At 42.9% G+C, this 24,594-nt stretch overlaps 1 protein-coding gene across 1 annotated transcript in view; it reads left to right on the forward strand.

Annotated features, from left to right (window-relative positions):
* The first annotated feature begins 906 nt into the window (after positions 1-906).
* The window catches only part of PIK3R6 (phosphoinositide-3-kinase regulatory subunit 6), a 31,993-nt gene continuing 8,305 nt past the window's right edge, over positions 907-24,594 (forward strand). Inside the window, 16 exon segments of the mRNA XM_055132201.1 lie at positions 907-1,048; positions 1,661-1,696; positions 2,147-2,202; positions 3,509-3,577; positions 4,027-4,101; positions 4,104-4,169; positions 4,315-4,367; positions 5,898-5,947; positions 5,950-6,026; positions 12,378-12,534; positions 13,402-13,427; positions 13,429-13,492; positions 14,237-14,651; positions 15,015-15,102; positions 16,696-16,818; positions 21,946-22,056. Coding sequence (XP_054988176.1) covers positions 907-1,048; positions 1,661-1,696; positions 2,147-2,202; positions 3,509-3,577; positions 4,027-4,101; positions 4,104-4,169; positions 4,315-4,367; positions 5,898-5,947; positions 5,950-6,026; positions 12,378-12,534; positions 13,402-13,427; positions 13,429-13,492; positions 14,237-14,651; positions 15,015-15,102; positions 16,696-16,818; positions 21,946-22,056 — 1,608 coding nt within the window.

Consider the following 24,594-nt stretch of genomic DNA (forward strand, 5'->3'; position numbering starts at 1 on the left):
TGTGGCAGTTAAAGTCCCTTTCATGGTATATCAGTGAGATCAGCATTCCTTCACTATACTCTTTAAATGGCAACTTTAATACTTTCACCCCAGTTTCTATGTCAATGTACCACTGCTAAAGAAATATTATTCTGACACTTGTTAAAGATGATAGGGGAAAAAGTCAGACCCAACTCCAAAAGAGAAGGGCAGCTGGGCATTTTCCATCAATGAAGAGTGGGGGGAGGCAATAAGATTTCTTGCTAAGGGAACTAACAGAATTCTTGAATTAGGCCAAAGGTTGGAGAGGAAGAACTTAACCAGCTATCAGTGATGGATGACTCTCTATAAACTAGTGTGCAATTCTTGTTAAAACTGGGAGAGACATGCCAAAGACAAGACAGGGATGGGGAGAAGAGGAACCTAAGGGAATTTTGCTCAGAGACCTGGTTTCTGTCACCTGTCTTAGAATTTATCTGACATGTTTCTTAAAATCAACTTTAAATTTAGTTTCATGTATAGGTTGAAGAACTACTTCTATATTTTTTCTTATACACAGTTTTTAAAAAATGAATAATTAAATTTTGGAGATAATTTGTGTACCACCTAAAAAATGTGCAATCAAGAGCAGAGGTACGGGACAAGAAGTAGGGCTCTTGCCTTGCATGTGGCTAACCCGGGTTTGATTTCTAGCACCACATATGGGCCTTTCTCCCTACCCTACCTTCAGCACTACTGGAAGTGATCTCTGGAAAGAGAGCCCTGAGCAGTGTTGCATGTGACTCAAAACCAAACACAAAAAGGTGCAGCATTTTTGAAAATTCTGATTTTACAAACAACACAGGTAAGATAATTAAAAGGCTGTGTACCAACCTGATCTGTAAACTGACTCATAGTGGAGGTTAAAGATATTTTCAGCAAGAGTGGATGTGGGCCAGAGACGATGAGCTCCCAGTGCCTGACTTTCAAGGCTTCTCCTTCCCAGATGTGGAGCTGAACCTTTGGCGGAGTGTTCAGGCTGTGCTCCAAGAGCTCAGTGCCCAGAGTCCGGTTCAACAGAGTAAACATGGTAAGGGTCAGCAAACAAACCCCTGGCTGCTTTCTCCCCACATCCCAGCCCAGCATTGTGCAGCCAGTTCTGCCCAAGCCTGGAACTCACAGATTGTGGGACTTTCAAGAACCCTTTTTCCTACTTAAAATATCAGGAGTCTGAAGGATTTCTCTGCTTCTGTTCTTACTCTGCCTCAGCTCAACCTCCCAGTGACAGTGGCAGAATAAGTTGGGGGATCTCCCACCCTTTATCTTGAACACTTTCCCCAACTCTGCTCACAGAAAATATTCTCCTTGGAACTTCAGGCCCTGATGTTCAGAAACACAGGTGCATAGCTGAAAACATTGTCACTGAGTAGACCATAGGCACACACCTGTGCCACTATTGTTTCACTTCTTTGACTTTACTCTTGTAATTCTCTATCCACAAAGGGCATCAGAACTCCCTTCCCTGCCACACACACGCGAGAAGCCCAGGAGCCAAGATGGTTTCTGTATGAAGAGTCAGACCTGTGGCTAATCAAAGTCACAGTCTGGGGCTGCAAGGCCCAGGGTTCTGTCAGAAGAGTCTCTTCTAAGAGCACCCCACTCCACCTGGCTGCACTGTGGGCTCCCCTTTTTCATGGCCTAGGCATGTGGAGATGGTTCCTATACAAGAAAGTGGAGCAACCACAGCTTGGAAGCTGGTCTCATGTGCTGGGGGAAAAGGCAGCTGGGATAGAAAAGGAACCACTAAATAAATGATAGTTGGAGGGTTTGCTCGGGATGGTAGATGCATGCTCAAAGTAGACTATGGACCAAACATGATGGCCGCTTAGTACCTGAATTGCAAACTATAACACCCAAAAGGAGAGAAAGAGAGTAAGAGGGAATGTGCCTGACATGGAGGCAGGGGGTGGGAAGAGGTAGGGGTGGCGGGAGGGGGGTACTGGGAACATGGTGGTGGAGAATGGGCACTGATGGAGGGATGGGTACTTGAACATTGTATGACTGAAACATAATCACGAAAGTTTGTAAGTCTGTAACTGTATCTCACAGTGATTCATTAAAATAAAATAAAAAGAAAGAAAATGACTTTAGTGACAACAACAACAACAACAACAAAAGAAAGTGGAGTGAGATTCTGAAAAGAGCCCAGAACTGGTCTGAATTCTGCTTGCAGAACTGGAGAAGGTGGATGTGGGGGTTCAGGAGGGTGGAAGGGATGGACTTAAGAAAGATGTCAATCAGGCTGAGAATTTGGAATCATCTGCCCTGTATCCCCAAACTGATGCTTGTGGAATGCCTGCATAATAGTCATCAAATCTCTCTCCCTGCCACACTTCTCTTTAAAAAACACTTTCTCAGAGAGGGCCAGACATAGAAGGATTGCACGCATTTGTGGAGTATAACATCATGTGAGGTTGACACCCAAGCACCATAGATAGAAGGGCCAGGAAGATTGCCCCATAGCTGGAAGCCTGCTTCACGAGCAGAAGGGAGAAGGCAGCTGTAATAGAGAAAGAATCACTAATAAAATGATGGCTGGAGGAATCAGTCGGGATGGGAGATGTATGCTGAAAGTAGATAATGGACCAAAAATGACCTCTCAGTGTCTGTGCTGCAAGCCATAATGCCCCAAAGTAGAGAGAGAGTATGGGGAATATTGTCTGCCATGGAGGCAGGGGGAGGGTGGCAAAGGGGGGTTATACTGGGAATATTGGTGGTGGGTAATGTGCACTGGTGGAGGGATGGGTGTTTGATCATTGTGTGATTATAACCCAAACATGAAGACTTGTGACTATGTCACAGTGATTCAATAAAAATAATTAAAAAGTGAAGAGTAAGTTACTTAACTTTCTCTAAGTTTTAGTGGGAAAAGGAAGTACTATGCTTTGTTAAATGTATTAATCTAATGTCTTCATTAATGACTATAGAATAAACTAAGTACTTGAAATTCTAAAAAAAAAAACACTTTCTTTACTTTAACTGCCATTGTTTTACTTGAATTAACCGTAAAAAGAAACTCTGTAGCATGCCCCAAAATGGAAAATCCATACCACTTCTCAGAAAGAGAAAGGACCTATAAACATAAATGCATAACTACTAAAGATTTTCAAAATTATACTTGTAGTACCTAAAATTAATCACCACTCAATGGTGTGCCTGACACTTTTGAGAACCACATTCAAGGGAGCCTCCAAGTTTGGGGCTTGTTTGTCATTTTGCTGCCAACTTCTGTCCTGAAACTTTCTCAGTCCTCCTCAGAGTTCCCTGTCCCCTTTTCCATACTGGCTTAGCAGAGCCTCTCTTCTGCTCTCTCTCCCCAAAGTCCCTTTCACCAGGACATACTAGCCCTTTTTCTTTGCCCTCAGCATAGAGGGACACCACATTCTACCCTGTCCCTTGCCCATATTACACCCTTCAAAATGTTTCCTGCTAGGATTAAGTGAGACTCCATCAACCCCAGCCCATAGATGTCCTCTGATCTGTTTTCCAGGTAGAGAGGAAGGACCTCAAATATGTCATTGTTCCCTTGCTGTACACTCTAATGTATGTGCTAATGAAGGTGGGCAGGGACTAAGGATCAGGGCATCCTTGGATACCCATGAGGGTGTCCCCCCCAACCCTTCTAACAGACATCTTCTCTCTACAAACCCAGAAAAACTGATTGTCTACACCAAAATGGCTTATCCACACTAACTATGTCCTCCCCCTAACACAGATACAATGTTGAGGCTTTAAGGGAGCCTGTTGCTTCAGCAGAGTAGAAGGGTCAGGAGAGTGTTTATTTGTGGTGAAACAGGGTGAGATAAATTTTTACCTTGAAAGTTTGATGAGTTGTGGGTGTGTCAAAGAAAGGATGTCTTACAGATGTTGGGAGAAGAGGTTGAAGGTATAGACTTGGGAGAGTAGTATAAGGTTTGGCTGGAAAGTCTATCCTTCCTCCTCTCCCACCCCAGAGCACTTATAACCCCTCCTGACAAGGATTTGGGCACACCAACTTCCTCTTACTAGGCTATGGGAATCACAGAAGAACTGTACTGGAGAACCTACACATTTTGGACGAGATTACTGACTCTGCCCATCCCATTCAGTAATTCAGTACAGTGACTTTGGATTGTGCCATAAGGTTGAAAACAGAGATGGCTGTCCTATCGGTGGGCCACAGAGGCAGCCCAACCCCAGATCTGGTCCTGTTCTCCAATACTCTCAGGAGCTCAAGTTACAGAAACTTCTATGGGAAGATGAAGAATAGGTCACAGACTTAGAGGCCAGTTGGTTGAAGTGATCTCCTTTACATAGGTGCTACACCAGAGACTAGTAATTGCACAACAGAATTTGGAGAGTGAACTGTAAGTGGCTCTGTAAGGTGGCTGCCTTCCAAACCTCCAGACAGTGGATTTCTGTAACTGTTCATGGGCAGGAAGACAAAGGGAGGCTGCATTTGGAGGAGTCTGAATCAGGGACACAGTTGTATAGCAATGAAGAAAAGCACAGATGGGGTGTGTCCTCTGAGGCCACAGAAAATGGGATCCTTTTTTCCTCATGCCTGGGTCCAGAGCTTCTGTTCATAGGCAAAACATAGGTATAACCTTTGTGCCACTCTGGAGTTCTGTGCTTACACCATGTTTGTGACCATCAACTATCCAGGCAGCTAAGGACAGTTGTTTGCAGTATAGCCAAACTTGCATACAGTTTCATTTACTGCATATCTAGCATGTCTGTAGTAGGGAAAATTCAAACCACAACTACAGCCTGACTCCTGGAGTCTCCATCTGTGTATGTTCAGGCCTTTCTGTAAGACTGCCCCTGTTTGCTGGAAGGAGGAGGTGCCGCCAGCACACCTTCTCCAGATGGAACCCTGCCGACACTGAGCAGCAACTAACACGGCTCCAGGATTCGGGACTGGGACACATCCGAGCCGTGCGGCCGCTAACTCGGCCGCGCGGCCTTTTCTAAAACCTGAAAACATACAATCTTTTAATGAAAACTAATTATCAAATGCCTCCTTATTAGGGTTATCTTGTTTGGGGATATAACTCCCACAACAATAGTGAGTTTTGTGTTGAAATATGGAACGTAATCAAGGTGAAGAGAAAATAAAGTGAAATTCATCAGTTATACAGTTGGGGTGGGGGGCGGGGAGTATACCCGGGATTTTGGTGGTGGAATATGGGCACTGGTGAAGGGATGGTGTTTGAATACGGTATAACTGAGACATAAACCTGAGAACTCTGTAACTTTCCACATGGTGATAAAATTTTTTAAAAAATAAAAAATTAAAAATCAAAAAAAAAAAAAGACTGCCCCTGTTCATGAAGGTGAGAGCAGTTGATGGGGTGGGGTGAAGAGCTTCTCCTCAGCAGGCATCTCAGCAGACCTGACAATAACAGGCACATCATGGAGTTCTGTGTTCATGAAGAGTACAGGGAAGTGAAGGGATCTGAAGGAATCAGTTTTGAAGTGGTTGAGCTGGCCAACTGTTGAGTGAGGAGGAGAGACTGGATGGGAGGTTTCCTGGAGGACAGATAATGAGAAGAAGGGACTCACTCAAGGTTGCAGCAGGAGCAAACAGTTCCTCTTTATAGAAAGGTTATATGATCAGTGAGATATGGCATCGAGGAAGGACATAGCATTTTGGAAGCAACTTACCCAGATGAGACTAGAGAGAGTGACAGAGGCCAGCTATCCTACTAGCAGGACTGTGTGTGCTCTTATTTGCAATAGTCCTCACCAGTCTCTATTGTGTCCTCACCCAGACTCTTTGAGTTTCCGTTTTATGAGGAACTAAATCACTTGATGGTGGGAAGTAAGGGATGCTGCAAAATTCATAGAGTACACTTCAAGTGTCTCCTCTCTATAGTCATCACTTTTGGTGCCCCCACCCCCTTCTCTGCCCTTAGAGTGTTTCTCTTTGTGGATCCTGAATTGGTATCACCTCTGTGTGCAGTGCCCTGCTACTGGAGATTGAATCTGTGCAGGTCCAGAAGACACCAGAAGTCTGCTTGCACCAGGTGGCAGTCCTAGGGGAACACTGCCATTTTGAAACTCTGTAAAGGAAGCTGCAGATAACTGCCCTATCCTGACCCTTGTTGACTCCAACCCAGGCCCCTACATATCTAAGACAATTGCTCCCCTACTTGATGCCCTTCTCCTCTTTCAATATCACCTTTTTCCCTAAATAAAATATGCATACACATTTGCTGGAAAAATCTGAGGGAAATACAAAATGGCCGTAGAAGATAATAAAATTCTTTCATGTCTCTCTACCCTGACATATTAGCAATTAACATTTTGTTTTTTATGAAAAATATTAACAATGACATGATAGCTTTTTATTGGAAGCCTGATATATTCCTGGAATTATGTTAAATTCTTCCTTGTAGCTATCACAGTTTTTAATTCTCAACACAACATTGTAAAGTACAAATAGTTGTCAAAACTAAGGCACAGAACAGTTGTTTCCTTGCTCTGTTATCATGCTCTGTGAGCATGGTCACACAGAAAAAAAGTGTGACTGTGTCAGCATTTGAACTTAGATCTATATGATTTTTTTATGTTTAATTACTTCCCTCTTCCACACCACTCATGGTTAACAAATTGATATATCAAACTGTGTACAGCTTTATATTCTGTGTTTTTATATATCCATATAATATTTTCCCACGCCATTAGAAATATGCCATGTGGAAATTTTTTCATGGAAAATAAGAACTATCTAACAGTCATTCAAGAGAGTTCTGTGAGTATTCTCTCTTGGGAATGTGCTGTTATTGATTTGATTAGCACCCTACTCCTATTGTGAAGCGTTTATTTTGCTTCCATAGTTACACACATATTCCCTATCCTATCTCTGGTAAGCTACCGAGAGTATCTCACCCACATGGCAGAGCCTGGCAAGCTACCCGTGGCATATTTGATATGCCAAAAAAACAGTAACAACAAGTCTCACAATGGAGGCGTTACTGGTGCCCGCTCGAGCAAATCGATGAGCAACGGGATGACAGTGACAGTGACAGTGACAGTGACAGTGATCTCTGACTCAACCTTGCTTCTTTCCACAGCCAAGGGTTTTTTTCTGGCCAAGGGTAGCCACAAGCTAGGCTTCTTATGTGTGGGAGCATGCTGCCCCCCACAGTGAGTGTTGGCAATGGCATTGTTGGAGGTGACAACTCTTTCAGGGAAAGGCTCCTGTGGTCCTGGATAGGGTCACCACAAAGTTTCCAAGCTGCTCCAATAAGGCTGTGCTGCTATCACTCCTCCAGGCTCCCAGAAGTGAAGGTGCCCTCCAGGGATCAGCTTTCCTCCTTGCCTTGCCCTGGGAAGTGGTTCATTGCCAGTCCATGCCTCACATCCTGCATTGTCCATTAAAAGGCACTAGAAGCACTGATTTTCATATCCTTTAAAATATATAGAACTCTTTACATTATAAGCCCTATGCCTTCCTTTGGAAGAATTCCAAAGTAGCCTTCCTTTGATCATGTCTTATTTTTGTGAATTGGGTCCCCCCTGAGAGACTCTGTGATTGTTTCTATCACTCAGTTTCTCTAAGAGCACCCTTCACACCTTCAGAATGCCATTCCTTTGTTATGCCTTCCAACCTGGATCTGTGGAAGGATTTTTGGATTTTTGACTCACTTCCCACCCTCTCATCCTTTCTATAAGCTCCTTTTGAAAGAAGTTACAATAAGCAGCCACACGTTGAGGGATGTCCCCATCTGACAAATACCTGATTGTGATCTTAGCATAGACACTATGTGTCTTAGCATAGACATCCTTTTCCTTGAAAATGGCCTTAGTTCTCAGGAAAGTGATAAGGGCATGACTTTCTTAACCAGTTCGGTCACTAAGGAACACCCTTCCACACATTCAGCAGCCCTGGCCATTATTTCTAGCTCACCAACAGGTTCTAGTGAAAAGAAAATTTTGACATCACCAAGTCAAACATTTAAGAACACTACACTGTTTTGTTTCCTGTGATGCAGGAAATTGACAATCCTTAACCTCTCTTCATTTTCAATTTAGATGCAGCAAGGGTTTAGAGGCAGGAATGGGATAAGATTGAGAGGCCCCAGGTCTTGAATGGGATGGAACTCAGGGCTAGGGTAAGCAGCACACACTGTTTTGCAATTTATAAGAGCAACCATAAAAAAATGCCAGATTTTCAAATACTTTTAAACATACTATATTTCTCACCCCACCCAAAGATCTGAGAGTTGTTTTTTTTATATATAGGAAATAAAGCAGAGAGGTCAGAGAAGAACAGGGAGAGACTGTAAGGATGAACCATTTATCTAAAACGCTTGGTAGTTTAGAGGTAGGAGTCCTCTATCGCCCCCTGGCATATTTCCGTCTCTGTTGGGTGCTGGGGCTCCTAGGCATCAGCCTGGCCTGAGAACCTCCAATACCTGCCAACCATCACTCTCCAATCCTCTGAGACTCACCCCTACTTCTTTGGAATTAGCTAAGCCAAATACCAGGCAGACCTTGCAAGCTCAAAACAACTTGACCTGAAAGAGCTTCAGTGACTCAGATAGTCAGTGTCTGCTTAGTAAACTTTATCAGATCACCCGCCTGCTTCCGGTCAGCTGAGGTCCAAGTCTGAGACCCAGATGGAGAGGATAGTAGTTTTGTGTCCTTGTGTGTATATATAGAAGATGACAAAGACTTGAGCCTGACAGGTAAATTTGAGAAAACCCATCTCCCTAACCCTCTGCATCTTGTATTGGGTATATCTCCTGGTACTAGGACTGTGCCCTGTGAAGTCTGGGAGACAAGAGCCAGAGAAGTATGTTTGAAAAGCCAAAGATTACCTGAAGGAAATGAGAATGGGACCGAGTAAGGGAATCTGGAAATAGCTCTGAAAGCTAGCTCCCAGTGGCTTGGCACTAGGACTTAGAAGCAGGTTCAAGTTCTCAAGGTCTAATTTTCCTCTGTCCTCATTCCTTCATTATCCTAAGCTCCAGAAATATCTTTCTTTTTTTTTCTTTAATTTTTAAATTGAATTACCGTGTGGAAAGTTACAAAGTTCTCAGGTTTATGTCTCAGTTATACAATATTCAAACACCCATCCCTTCACCAGTGCCCATATTCCACCACCAAAAACCCCAGTATACCTCCCGCCCCCGCCCCCCACCCCCAACTGCATAACTGATGAATTTCACTTCATTTTCTCTTTACCTTGATTACATTCCATATTTCAACACAAAACTCACTGTTGTTGTTGGAGTTTCCCCCCAAGAAAGACAGCCCTACTACCAAGGAAGCATTTGATAATTAGTTTTCCATTGCTTAGAATGAAGAGATATGTAGCCCTACTGCTCCAAGTACATAACTCTGTTTTTTTTTCTTTTTCCTTTTCCTTTTTTTTTCCTCATCCCCCTTCCCGTGCCATAGTATGTGGACACGTGGCTATAGTAATGTGGCCATGCCGCGTTTCTCCCTGAAAATGGGAAACGACCGGGAAAGAGGTATATTTCCTCTTCTCGGCCGGCGTGGGGCTATTGCTTAGTTCACAGTCTAGAGAAATGGCTGCTACTTTGATTACCTTCAATATTTCAACAAAAAACTCACTGTTATTGTTTGGAGTTTCCCCCCAAAGTCAGACCTGCTAAAAAGAAACCATTTTACATTGCTGACAATTAAGAGATGTTATGTCGTGCGGCCGCTGCCACTGTCACGCGATTTTGGATTTCTATATAAAGTCCAGGGAAAATTCTGCCCGAAATTGCATAGCCCAGGTCACAGTCCCAGTGCATTGCTGTAAGAAGCTGCTCTGGATGCCAAAATGGGTTACAGGGCCTCTGGAATCAAAGTCTTTAGGAGCAGAGGGTCCGTTTCACTCTCAGCAGCTCCGATTTATCTGGCCGAGGGCATGCCGGTAACACCCACTTCCCATGATTGCCTAGGAGCCCCAAAGTATAAAAGCCGTACACCTCTGGGTTAGGATTCTTAGAAGGTGGCTCCCGCCACGTGGATATTGCTGCTGCCGCCATTTTCCGTGCAAAAAAGCAGGGTGGAGAGGAAAGATCCATCCTCGGGCAGCGAGGAGTTGTAGCCCAGCTCACAGTCCCAGTGCATTGCTGTAAAAAGCTGCTCAGCTCCAGAAATATCTTACCCACAGTTGACTTCATAGTAAAATAGGAAACTAAGCTGGTAAAAACATCATCTCACGTTAGTATTATCTGACATTTATGTGAAGGGACCTGGTCCTTATCTATAAATGTAGAATCCCCAAGATGGGATATTATTTTGGCTAGGAAGTCTTACTCAGCTGAGGGCAATTTCAGAAAGGGACCGAGATCTAGCAGCTTCATGCACTCCCTATGGCAGCAGAGTTTAGGCCTTGGTTCTAAAAGTCACAGATCTCTGCCGTCTCACCTAGTCAAAGCCAAAATCAAATGACTGGAAATCATACATACCATTTTACCACTTTCAGCATCAATGAGGGGTAAGAAAAATAAGTCAGTATAAGATTGACCTAATTTGTGTGTGTGTGTGTGTGTGTGTGCATTATCTTTTTTTTTTTAATTTTATTGAATCACCGTGAGATAGTTACAAACTTTCATGTTTGGGTCACACAATGATCAAACACCCATCCCTCCACCAGTGCACATTCCCCACCATCAATATCCCCGGTATAACCCCCCCTTTCCCACTCTCCCACTGCCTCCATGGCAGACAATATTCCCCATACTCTCTCTCTACTTTTGGGCATTATGGCTTGCAACACAGACACTGAGAAATCATCATGTTTGGTCCATTATCTACTTTCGGCACACATCTCCCATCCTGACTGACTCCTCCAGTCATCATTTTCTTAGTGATCCCTTATCTATTCCATCTGCCTTCTCCCCTCCTCTCATGAAGCAGGCTTCCAGCTATGGGGCAATCCTCCGGGCCCTGGTATCTACTGTTCTTGAGTGCTTGACCTAGTTCTTTAGGCATTTATTGTAAGTTTTCTTTGTGTCAGGCATTGGGCCTACAGTGTGAAAAGCCAGTTAATATCAGGACAAAAGGTGAGATAATAATCAGATTTTAACTTTTTGTTAAAAGATAATGTTTTGAGAATTCTAATACAGAGCAAGTGATCTTAGCTAATAAAACTTGTTATATACTCACAAATGGCTGAAAGTAAATCTAAAGTGTTCTTACCAAAAGAAAAGAAATGTTAATTATGTGATAGAGGTGTTAGCTAATGCCATAGTGACATTAATTTTGCAATATAAAATGTACCTTAACATATACAATATTATATGTAAGTTGTATCTCAATAAAGCTGTGAGAAAAATGACTGAAAATCAGTGACCTGCCATGGGTGGATGATAATCAGACCGAGGTGGTTTGTGGGTGTGGCTCCTAACTGTTGGCCATTTAATTTCTTGGTAAACTTGGACCAAGTTGTTGGGGTTCAACCAAAGGCACAGAGGCAATTTTGAGTTATCAGGAAGCCTGCTGGCACCATCAGGCTGCTGATGCACTTGCCCTGAAGGTACAGGTTGACCTAGTGGAGGCAATATACCCCCATATCTTTAGTTTTTTTGAAGAGAAGTTGGTTTTATTAACAAAAGTTGAGAGGAGGGAAACAAACACCACTCAGGGCTGGCAAGCAGGTCATTGGCAAAGTGCCTTCTTATATCAGTGCCAGCTCAAGACCTGGGAATTAGTCACTGTCAGCACCAATCTCCCTTTTGGAAGAGAGAACTAGCTTCAAGACCTATGCCTTGACTAAACACAGACCCTAGCTAGAATTTAACCATTATTGGCATCTTATAATTGCTTTGTGATAATTAAAGGCACCTTATTTATTTTCTGCTTAAGAACAAATGACTCTCACCTTTTCATTTAGAGTGGCAATTAAAAGTCCACTATAAATAAACAAAAACAAGTGAGTTGATTCAAAGAAAAATAACGAGTAACAAATAAAACTATAATATCAAAAGTGCAATATAGGAATGATAGAAGTTTGGGAAATACTTGACAAATACTGAATAAGCTCCAGGAGGTATTCTAGATCTCTTGATGCAACTATAAATAAAATAGGCTAAACTTGCTGAAGTTACTGTATACTCATGGCCCTTGATCCGAGTGCTTGATGACCCAAAGATGGATTCCCAAAGGGATCTGTAGCTGCAAAAAGATTCTGGTAACAGCTGTGTGTGTGTGTGTGTTTGTGTGTGTGTGTGTGTGTGTGCATGTGTATGCAGCAGACCTTTGGGAGTGTGGCAAGTTCCAGTTCCACGTGGTTCCTGCAGTGGAGCAGAGATGTGGCCTTGGCCTGTCTATGCACCTGTGGCCTTGGCACCAGAGCTGGGGTGGATGGCTGCTGTAATGGGAGCCAAGGTCTGATTGCCCCTTTCCAACAGGCCAGTTCCAAGAGAGCATTGGTGCATTATTTCCATGCTGTGGTAGATGAGATGGAGCAGATGGCCAGAGAGCCCAACCCGAGCCAAGAGGGATATCTGCAGAGACTGGAGGGGTCAGTGCTAGGATCAGAGACCACATGGGGCCACTGCGGTGATGGTAAGAATAAAGAAGGGAATAGCACATGAGTCCAGAGATTGGGCCGGACTCTGCAGGAGGCACCAGACAAGGTCAGCTGCTGAGGTGGGGTGGGCTCCTCTGTAGGATGAGGATAATGATATCGCCCAGTGGCCCAATATTAGTGCAGGGCCAGGTGAGATCATTATTACAATGTATTGAAGATGAGAACAGAGTCTAGCAGAAAAACCTATTTCCTTAACTTGGTTGCCATCTTGTAAGGAAGATATCATGGTTGGGAAGGCAACCATGCTTTGCAGAAGTTAAATGGGAAGACAAGAGTGAAATCCTAAGACTATAGGTTAGGTGTGTAGTCAGGGAAGGTCTTTGGTGAGAGAATGGCCGCAGACCTGAGTGGCCAGGAAGGCATTTGGAGTGGGGCGTGGTCCTCATCCCTCCCTGGACTGCCAGGACTTCTGCTGATGAGATGTCTTCAGTATCCGCCACAGAAACAAGTGTGCTACTTTACAGAGACTGCCACATCTCTGTGTGGGTGTCCACAGGGATCTAAGAACAACGGGAGAGGCAGTGGCTGCAGGGGTATTAGAACTTAAGGAAGGGCCAGTGGAAGAAAAGGTGAGTTAAGAGCTGTTTGTGGGGAATTCTAAAGGCAGGAAATAGGGAGTCACCAAGTACTCTTGGGCAGGGAGACAGTGAACAAGAATGGGGAGAGGAAGTGGAGAGAGAGAGAGAGAGAGAGAGAGAGAGAGAGAGAGGCCATATTCGGGAAGGAGAGGGTCTCTGCTGCCGCTGTAGCTCCCATACAGGAACAGGGATCGGGCTAAGGAGAGACTGGAGGAAAATCACACCTTGGTCTCCATGTTCTCCACAATCTGCTCCTTCCTTCAGGTGATCCCGTAGAAGACCAGCCACCATCTAAGCATCCCTCTGTCCAGTCCACACATCACCTTCCACCTGTAGACAGATGAGGAATAGTTCTGTAAGTGCCTTCAGCCTCACGAGCATGTATGCCGGAGCTGGAGGTGCTGGCCTCTGTCTCTGTGTTTTGGGTCTCCACCTGTGCGTGACTCTGTGGCTCTGTGTGGAGATGTACCTGAAGAAGGAAGCATCAGAGAAGTTCTGGCTCCCAGCACTGTACAGGACTTTCTGGATATGTCTTCTTGCCCGACACTCCTACACCCCTATCTCCCTCTCCAACTCTTCCTGAGGGGTAGAGGGTCACAGGAACGTCCTGGGGTATAGTGCTGGACCCGTGAACTTGATTTCATCCTATACTGACTCAGTTGTCTCTCTGAGCTTCAGTTTTCCTGTGAACATTTCCCACCTGGGGTGAAAGGTGGTTTAGAAAATCCTGGAAGTCTTTCTCAGAGCCAGTGGTAGGCTGTGTGTCCTGGGGAGTTTTTTTAGGTGGAGAATGGGAAGAAACTGAAGCACGGATATCAGAGGCGGCCTCTAGAACCAGTGGGATCTGGGTTAAGTTGATTTCTTTGCTTGAGACTTGAATATGTTTGCTTAGGGCTATCAATAGAGGTGGCAGGGAGGGCAAGGTTTTATTTTTTGCTGGCCACAGTGACCTTGTTCCTTCATGAATACCTGGATCTTCTTTCAGGTGAATAGTGTTTGAAGAGAACCAAAGCATAGGCCTTGCCCAGGCCTTGCCTAGGCTCTGCCTGCCAGTCTCATCCACCTCTCTGCCCTAACATCCCCTTTTTTTGCATGCCAGGAAAGGAACTGGTGCTCTTTCCATACCCACAGTCCCAACAGCACCTCAGCCACATACTAGAGGCTTTGGATCTGCAGGGCTGCCTGGTTGGCCACAAGTCAACATGGGTGTCTGTGCTGTCTACTGACAGTGGCATTGAGTAGGACCTTCCTTTGGGCACAGATGAGCTGCCAGTGTCCAAAAGCCCTGAGACAGAGCATGGGAGGCATCAAGAAGCGGCATGGCCCTCATGCCCAGCGGCATACATCATCATGCTCAGCACCGGGGATGGGCTCCCAGGACTGCATCAGAGGTCAAACAGGCCCAGGGAGGTTGGAGAGCTGCTGCCTGTTGTTGCCCGGCTGCACATGGCCTGGGTACTGGTACTGGGGGATGACTGGATGCTGGGACTCCCGGCTCAAGCTTACCACACCTTCAGCTAAGCCCCAGAGGGCCTGTTATGGTGGGGGTACAGGTGTGTTTCCCATGGACTGGTCTGAGGCAGAGGCAAGGGTATAATTAGGGAGGATGCTGCTTGCCCAGGGTACACAATTATCCTACACTTGATCTTAGCCAAAAGGCCGAGAAGCGATGCACAACTATCCTGGACCATTGTCGAATGCCAGACACCACTATCCACTCATTGTGTTTGTTCCATAATCCTCATCCATTCTTCATATGAGAAAGCAGGCTCAGAGACAGAAGTCAAAAGTCAAGAGATAGCAGAACCAGGATGTGGAACCAAGTCTGTCTGGAGCCACAAACCCTGCTCTTACCACTACACTCTGTTGGTCCTTGCTAGGAAGCAAGACATGGAGAAGTTCTGCCTCACGCCTAGACTAAGCCTGCAGCTCTACTACATCCCTGTTTCAGCACCTAAGATGATGGTGGGAGTATGTGGGGAGCAAGAAGGAGTGGAAAGGAGTGGATGTCAGGGGAAGAACTCTAGCTGAAGCTGGCCAATGCAGTCCAGCATCCCCTGACACCAGGGTCACACTTCCTTAGGATGTGAAGCTTGGCCTGGGGTGATGATTGGGTTGATATAAAATACCTTTTGTTCCAGGCCCTGGAGGTTGAATGTGGCCAGTGCTCACTTATACTACCACTCCCTGGGGCACACAAAAGTGTCTCAGACCATGGATGCCTGCTTGAGGCAGCAGGGGAAGGCTGGCGCTGTGTTCCTGTTGCACACGTCTTCTTATTGGGGATCATTATTTCCTCTACCCCTTTTATGATTGATAAACAAGTACTGAAGGATTTACCAGCTCTAGCTGAGGTTTAAAAATAGCTGTCTAGAGGGTATAGTCTGCCAGCAGGTCAACCTGTACCGTCAGGGAGAATGCATCAGCAGCCTGATGGTGCCTTCAGACTTCCTGACACCCCCAAATTGTTGCTGTGCCTTTGGCCAGATCCCAACAACTTGGGTCCAAGTTTACCAAGAAATTAAACGGCCAAAAGCTAGGTATGTGGGAGTCACATCCACAAACCACCTCTGGCTCAGCTATACAAGCTCATTTATTGGCCTTATTTCAGAGACCCATAAATGCTGAAAGAGATCAAAAGCCTCAATTAGAGCCGGTGCAGTGTGCTTCAGGAGAGCGGGCATGCCCTGCAGGGCATAAGCCAGTAGTTTATTTTACTGGAAAAGATGGAAACAAGGGCCATGATTCAGACACACACAAAAGAATCTCTGAACCAAGCAGCTCGCTGCAGAGATGCCTCCAGATTTTAGGCCAGGCTGACTTCACTGGGGTGCCTCAGACAGGATAGGCATCATTCTTTCACCTGCCCCCTATAAGAACCCCAGCAGCTGTCAATCTCCAGAACCCAATGAGAAGTGCAGGTTCACGGGTCCAGTGATGACAAACTCCAGGCCTCAAGGGATAGGGGATGGGCCGGTCCTTCTCATCTCCTCGTCCACATGAGACCTGAAGGTCATGCCCACAAACTGCCTCCAGATGCTACTTAAGCTTCTTAAAGGCCATGATCCAGAGACACACAAAAGAATCTCTGAACCGAGCAGCTCTTGCAGAGATTTCTCCAGACCCTAACCGTCTAAAATTTTAGAATCCCAGGAGAGCGCAGTCGCGACATCATATGCCACTCATAATAAGCAATACAATAAAGAGTATGGGGGAGATTGTCTGCCATAGAGTCAAAGAGAGGGGTGGAATAGGGGGATGGGATACTGGGGACCTTGGTGGTGGGAGATGTTCAGTGGTGGAGGGTTTGGTGATCAATCATTGTATGACTGAAACTCAAACAGAAAAGCTTTATAACTGTCTCGTGGGGATAAAAAAATAATAAATAATAATAAAATAAAAATTAAAATAGCAGTCTTTGGGCATAAATAAATAGAGACCCAATAGAGGCCAAATCACTTAATTTGGTTACATCCTCAAAGCTATTGTGCTTCCTGGTGCCTGGGGACTTCGAACTAGGAAGGGAGTCTGACTGATGCATCCCAATCCTTATCTCAGAAGCCTGTTGTATCCACAAGCTCAGAGTTAAGGGAGCTGGTAGCGTTCCTGGGCCATGCAGACCCGTGGTATGAGAGAACCTTCAACATGCTGTATACTGCAATCTACAAGCTGGCAGAGATGGTAGGGTAGTGAGGGCAGGAGTGGGAAGAGGGGCTGTTTTCATATATTACCCTTCTCTGACCTCAAGAATCAGCCCCAGGCTCCTTTGAGTGTGATGAGGCAGGACTGGAATACAGAAAAAAAGCCCAAACACTGCACCTTCCCTAGGAAAAGAAGTTAAGCATCTTTATATGAGTTCAGGCCAGGGAGAGGCCTTTTGTGAGTTCCCTGTGCTCATTTCTCTGAGTGTGACAACTGTTTCCTGAGGACATAGAGGTGCCAGATCTTCCATTGCTGCCTTTCTGTCAGGAGGTGGCACTATTGCCCTTTCCCAGGTTATACATCGGGCGGTTGAGGCCCACTGAGACTGGGCCACTTGCCCAAAGTAGCAAAAAGAACAGAAGTGTCCTACTTGGCATAGGGTCATGGTGGCTTCAATCCAGACCCCACTCAGTTCATCACAAATCATATGCAAGAGGGATATCTCAGACAGAGAAGGGAAGGAAACTCATCTTTTATTGGTTTAAAAAGATCTTATACCTATGGCTCAAAGGACTTGAGCACATGCTTTGCATATGGAATGTCAGGGTTCGATCTCTGGTACCAGATTCCTGGGTCCTGAGCATTGGGCTGGGAGTAGCCCCTGAACACCACTCATTGTGACCAAAAAAAAAGAAAAGTCATAAATTAAGAGAATTAGCTTTTGCTGTCATTTGTGTTGCAGTTATTTTTAGCCACTTTATTTTTTGCCTATCAATTTTGTCAAAAATATTGTTTGACTCACATAACTTTAATACACTTTCAAACTTTATGGTTGCTACCTTTGAAGTCATACTTTGAAAGACCTCTGGTCCAAGATTAAATATTCACTGGTAATTTACTCTAAACCTTTTAACGTCCCACTTTGTATATTTACATAACCCATCTGATTAATTTTGCTGTTTACTGTGAAGTATATAATTATATTTTTACAATTATTTAGTCATAACTTATCTTGCCCTATTAATTAAAAATACCACTTTTATCATTTGTTGGTTTTTTTTAATCCCTTTTGGATTTCTATTGGAATTTGCATCTTTAGAAAATTAGGTCATATGTATAACTTTGTTTAAGCTCATATATATATGCATATATATACACACATACATACATACACATATCCCTCAGGATAGTTATACATCTTCATTCTACTTTTTTTGCCTGTTTCTTATTAAATTTATTTCCCTTGTTTGGTAATTTTCCCCCGCAGTTCATTATATTTGAATATTATTCTTGGTATAAAAGGAAACTACTGATTTTTACTATTTATTTTCTAACTTGTCACTCTAATAACTCTTCATTTTGCTTTTCACTTGATCAATCAGGGTGCTATTTTTTGTTTTTGGATCATACGTGGCAATGCTCAGGGGTTACTCCTGGCTCTGCACTCAGGAATTTCTCCTGTCAGTGTTCAAAGAACCATATGGGATGCTGGGGATCAATCCCAGGTCAACTGTGTGTATAGAAGAATCCCTACCCACTATGCTGTCACTCCAATCCCCAAACAAGGTGCTTCCTTATGTCTTTATGTCTTTAATTCTAATAAAGATATTGGGGAGTCATATTTTCAGAATCATTACTTATTTTATATTTTCTTATTTGATATTTTTATTAATTGATATCTATCTGCTGCTATTTTTATTTGTCAAGACACATACAGGATTTTGGTTTTCCCTGACTCCTGTTCCCTAACAATTAACGATTAATATTTGTCTTATACTGACACCAAAAGCACTTGGTACATGAAGAGACTAGAGATATTGTGAAAATAGACAGCATTTTTTAGAAATGGTGACACCTAATTCCTTAAAGTCACATTTCTGAATTTAATAGTATTCCAATAGACCGGATGTAAGAGTCAGAAAAGACTAGTAGAGTCAGAAAAATAGGATCAGATATCAACTAGATGAGATAATTTTTGAACATCTTTCTACTTTGATACTAATAGATCCTATGCAGAAACACTTTTTATTTACCCAGAAAAGCCAATTATTATGCTTTTTTAAAAAATATTTTATTAGAGAACCACTGTGATGGAGTTACAAACTTATAAACTTTTGTGTTTGCATTTCACTCATACAGTGATCAGTTACCCATCCCTTCACCAGTGCCCATTCACCTCCACCAATGATCCCAGTATCCCTCTCATCACCTCCACCCCATCCCCCCACCCCACCCTGCCTCTGAGGCAGGGCATTCCTTTTTGTTCTCTCTCCTTTTGGGTGTTGTAGTTTGCAATAGTGGTATTGAATGGCCTTTATTTTCGGTCTACAGTCTACTTTTAGTTCTCATCTTCCAACCTGAATGGGTCCTCTCAACATCCTCTACTTGGTGTTCCCTTCTCTATCTGAGCTGCCTTTTCCCCTAGTATATGAGGCCAGTTTCCAAACTGTGGGGCAGACCTCCTGATCCTTATCTCTACAACTCTTAGATGTTAGTCTCCCACTCTGTTATTTTATATTCCACAGATGAGTGCAATCTTTCTATGTCTGTCTCTCTCTTTCTAACTCATTTCACTTAACATGATACTTTCCATGTTGATCCACTTATATGCAAATTTCATGACTTCATCTTTTCTAATAGCTGCATAGTATTCCATTGTGTAGATGTATTAAAGTTTCTTTAACTAGTCACCTGTTTTTGAAAACCCAATTATTATGCTTTAAAGTCATATAGGATTTGCAACCCTCTAAAAATCATAATTGTGTTGATTTTTCAACCAAATGCTAAAGAGCATCTTGTAATGTGCACATAAAGTCTTTTGTAGATTCTTTTTTTTTTTTTTGCTTTTTGGGTCACACCCAGCGATGCTCAGGGGTTACTCTTGGCTATGCACTCAGGAATTACTCCTGGCAGTGCTTGGGGGACCATATGGGATGCCGGGGATTGAACCCGGGTCAGCTGCGTGCAAGGCAAACGCCCTACCTGCTGTGCTATCGCTCTGGCCCCTTTTGTAGATTCTTTATTGCCTTTGTCTGTCAACTAGAAACTATTCGTTTGGAGTTTTCATTCAGGCCACAGTCCATCAGCATGGATTTATAAAGTCTTGAGCTCTATTAGAAATGTGAAACCTGTTCTAATTCTCCCAACAACTCAATTCACTTCTAATTATCTAGTCTTTTGTTAGAGAGTGCCCCCCAATCCAATCAATCTTGCATATAATGCACATTCTAGCTGGAGTTTTAGTCTGACATTTGTGTGGGGGTGGGTTGGGTTGGAGGGGTGAGTTTAAAGCATCTTCTAGTGCTTTTAATTGCCATCTCTTAAAAAGCATCAAATAAAAAATTCTCTACATGTTGTTTTCTTCTGGAGGCTCTATGTCATAAAGCTTTAATTAGTAAACCGATCCTATGTGTGGTTTTAGAACTAACCAAACCATCAACTCCTTGTTCTAGAATACAAGGATTTTGGCCCCCTTGAGATTTCAAGCAAAAAAAAAAAATCACAAGGACATACCTGAGAGTCTGTAGGTTGTACTCTTTGATACCAGATAACTTTTTTTTTCTTTATTAGAAAGACTTAATATTCCACACTGCACAACAGCTCCTCCCAGGGTCTCAACAACTTTCTTTTATTCTCAAAATCAGGTCCAATGAGCCTTCTGGATCTATAGTGCAGCTACAGTTCATTCAAAGCTTTTGTCAGGAAGGAGGGAATCTATTCATACTTGAACACTCTCTACTTGCTTACTTATTGCTTATTGGGCATGACTTAAGTACACAGAAGCCACCACCTCTGATGGCAACTGTTAAAAGAAAAAATTCCCCTCCCCAACACTATGATTCCTTTAACATACTTTCAGCATCCCAAGGTAGGCCAAGGTAGCACTGTAGCACTGTCGTCCCGTTGTTCATCGATTTGCTCGAGCGGGCACCAGTAATGTCTCCTTTGTGAGACTTGTTGTTACTGTTTTTGGCATATCAAATACACCATGGGTAGCTTGCCAGGCCAAGGTATCCACAAAAATAATAATAATAAAATCTTGGATTAGACCTACTGGAGATCTGGCTGATGTTAACAGAAGGGAAGGCAGATTGGGTGCAGCTGGCTATGGAGAAAGTGGATTGGCTGGTGTGGTACAAAGAAAACTACTGGTTTATATACTTTAATGAGGATCTAAATCAAATGCTAGGTTCTTTTTTTTTTTAAATGTCATATGAGGGGCTGGAGCGATAGCACAGCGGGGAGGGCATTTGCCTTGCCCGCGGCCAACCTGAGGTCAAATCCCAGCATCCCATATGGTCCCCTGAGCAGTGCCAGGGGTAATTCCTGAGTGCATGAGCCAGGAGTAACCCCTGTGCATCACTGGGTGTGACCCAAAAAGAAAAAAAAATGTCATATGAGGTTGGGTGAGAATGGTACAGGCACTGATCCTTTTCCTGTAACATTGTCACTGTCATCCATTGCTATCGATTTGCTTAAGCGGGCACCAGTAACGTCTCCATTGTGAGACTTGTTGTTACTGTTTTTGGCATATTGAATATGCCATGGGTAGCTTGCCAGTCTCTGCCATGTGGACGGGATACTCTCAGTAGCTTGCCAGGTTCTCTGAGAGGGATAAAGGAATCGAACCCAGGTTGGCCACGTGTCAGGCAAACTCCCTGCCTACTGTGCTATCGCTCCAGTCCATTAATTAATATCATAAGAAATAATTTCAGTTCTTATAATATTTAAAACTTAGTTTATTCATAGTTTGTTAATAATTTCAAAATCATTAATTTAGTCAGGTACCACAAGAGACATCAGATCATCTCATTAAATCCTTCACATATACCCAGGATTACCTAGCATTGGCTAGTTGATATAATCCTTGGACCCAGTCAAGACATTTCCATCATTAGTTATAGTCTCAAGCATCTTTTCTTCTCCTAGCACAGCACCTTACACACAGAAGTGCTTGATAGTTCTTGTGCAATTGAAATTATTCAGGGTCCCTGTGGAGGATATCATTGTGTAGTTGTTTGTGATTAGGAGTGGAAATTGTATTGTAGCATATTGAATCATGTAAAAGGATCTGCTAGGTTAGTGTATCAAAGGATATAAAGACTTTAAAATTTCTCTGGTAACAGAGAAAACAACACTTACTAGTAACTTCAGGTACCCTCCTAGCCACTTTCCCTGGACGTATCCCAGACTGTAGACCCCTTCATCCTGGATGTTATCACCTACTATGTCTGTATGGGCATTCAACCCATCTATTTCCAGATCTGTATAGTCAAGGTAAGTTTCTCACCCTGGCAGATCTATCATGGCAATCCGCAGAACCCTATAATCTAAATATCCTGGCTCTACCACAAGTTGTCAGGGTAGAAGTCATAAACCCACTCAGTAACTTCTCTTCTTAATAGAATATGGATCTGGTTATTTTAACATCTAATACATCAAGTCCAAACACATTCAGATCTCCACATGGCAATATTCTCCTTGGCTCTTAATTCCAATGGAAGATCAGCAGTTAGGCAGAGACAGGTCTGGACAATATCAAGAAGAAGTTATTTTCCAGGGCAATCTTAATCTCTGCTTTTCTAGTTTCTGATCATGAATTTAATCCCTCTGAATTTCACTTCCCTTCACCTCCCCCACACCCCACCTCTCTTGTTAGCCCAAGAACAACCAACAAAAACATCAATTTCTCATCATCACTGGCCCCTGATGCCCTTCTGACTTTAAAAACAAATTTTTTTACTATAATTTACAAAATTATTTATAGTTGGGTTTTAGGCATACTAAGTTACACCAGAACCAATTCCACCACCAATGTCAACTTCCTTCCACCAGTGTCCCCAGGTTCCCCCCTACTCCAGCCCCCAGACTACCTCTGAGACAGGCACTTTTTAAAGTTTGGTTGTTGTAGTTCGGATCTCCTGTTTTCAGTGTTGTTCATTCTGTGGTTTGTGTATGTATATATAGCTATGTCATGCCTCAATACCACCAATACAATATACCCAAACCCTTTGACCTCTGCCCCCCATCACTTCTCTTACTGGAACTCTCCTCAATTTCTTTCCCTGTCTGTTCCCTTCCTATATTGTGGGGTCAAGAGTGGCCAATATCATTATACCTTGCATTCCCTCATGCAATTATTCTGCCTAACACATAATTGAGATCGTCATGTGACTGTCCTTCTTATGGCATACTTAACATGATACCCTCCAGTTCATTCAGGTTGCAGCAAATTGCATAATTTTGCTTTTCCTTGTAGCTGCACAATATTCCATTGTGTATATGTCCCACATCTTCATAATCTACTCATTTGTCATTAAACATCTAGAGATTCCATACCTTAGCTATTGTGTTCAGGGCTGCAATTAATCACAGTGTGCATATGTCTTTTTAAATAATTTTTTTTGTCTTGGGATTAAATACCAAAAATGGAATTGCTGGATTGTCTGGCAGCTCAATTCTTTACTTATAAATCTCCATGCTGTTTTCCATAGGGATTGACTCAGACAACATTTCCACCACCAGTGGATAAGTTTCTCCTCATTTAGGGCTTTTGTTTCTTTACTGATATTCTACTTGGTCTGATATTGATCTGTCTTATGGCAAAAGTAGAGTATTGAAGTCTACTACTATTACATTTCCATTAATGCATTTCTTTAGGTTTAAGGGCAGAAGTTTTATGAATAAATTTTGTGACCATTCATTTGCTGCATAAGTCTTGATAAGAGTTAGTACTTTTTAGTCTATTGTTCCTTTAACCAGTAAGTAGTATTCATTCCAGTTTTTACTTTCTTTCTTTATGTTGAATGCTGTTTGGTCTGACATAAGTATGCCTGTTCCAGCCTTTTTTTTTTCTTGGTCTACCACTGGCTTGTATGATTGTTTTCTAACCTTTTACTCCAAGCCTGTATTTATCCTATGAGTTTGAGTGCATTTAGGTGAGTTTTGGTTTGCTTCCTGTAAATAACAAACAGATTTTCTTTGCCTTTTTATGAGAGTTTTGTCCATTGCCATTGAGACTATTGATATAAAGGGCTGTGTTGCCATTTGTGTGTGTGGTTATCTTTGCAAGTGGCTGTTTGCTTTTCATAGGAAACTTTTCAATAATTTTTGCAGAATTGGTTTAGTTGTCTCAAATGTTGCCAGCTCTTGTTTATATGGAAAGACTTTTATCCATCCCTCAAATCAAAATGACAGCTTTGCAGGTGAGTAAACTCTAGTGTAAATGTTATTTTGTTTCATTCACTCTTTTCTTGCTTTTATGATATAATATTGAGATCTGTTGTGATTCTTGTATTATTTCCCTTGTATTTGAGGTTTTCCTCTTTCTTGCGGCTTTAAGTAGGCTGTCTTTGTCTTTTGCTTTCACCATTTTCATAATTGCTTGTTTTGGTGTTTTGTTTGTTTCCGTTTTGTTTGGTCTCTTGGATCTGTGCTGAAGCCTCCCTCCAGAGGCTAGGGAAGTTCTCAATTATGATTTCTTCCACCATTTTTTATTCCCATTCTCTTTTTCCTCACCTTCTGGTATTCATAGATTATTTCTCTTGCTGTTTGTTATCCATAAGGAATCTTACATTCTCCTCTGTCCTTTTACCTCTTTTTTGTCTTTTGTTACTGCCTTACTGTTCATGACTTCTATTTTGTCTTCAACAATTTTATCACTGTTATGGTCCTCCACATGCAGAATTCTGTGGCTTGCTATTGTATTTTTTTAACAGTAGCATCAATTCCATCTGTATGGATTCTTTAATACTCTGAATCAGTTCTTCCTTGAGCTGGTTGACTTTTTTGTCAAGTGATTGTTTATTTTCATTG

Source organism: Sorex araneus, chromosome 3 (genome assembly GCF_027595985.1).
Source record: "Sorex araneus isolate mSorAra2 chromosome 3, mSorAra2.pri, whole genome shotgun sequence".
Classification (NCBI taxonomy): Eukaryota; Metazoa; Chordata; class Mammalia; order Eulipotyphla; family Soricidae; genus Sorex; species Sorex araneus.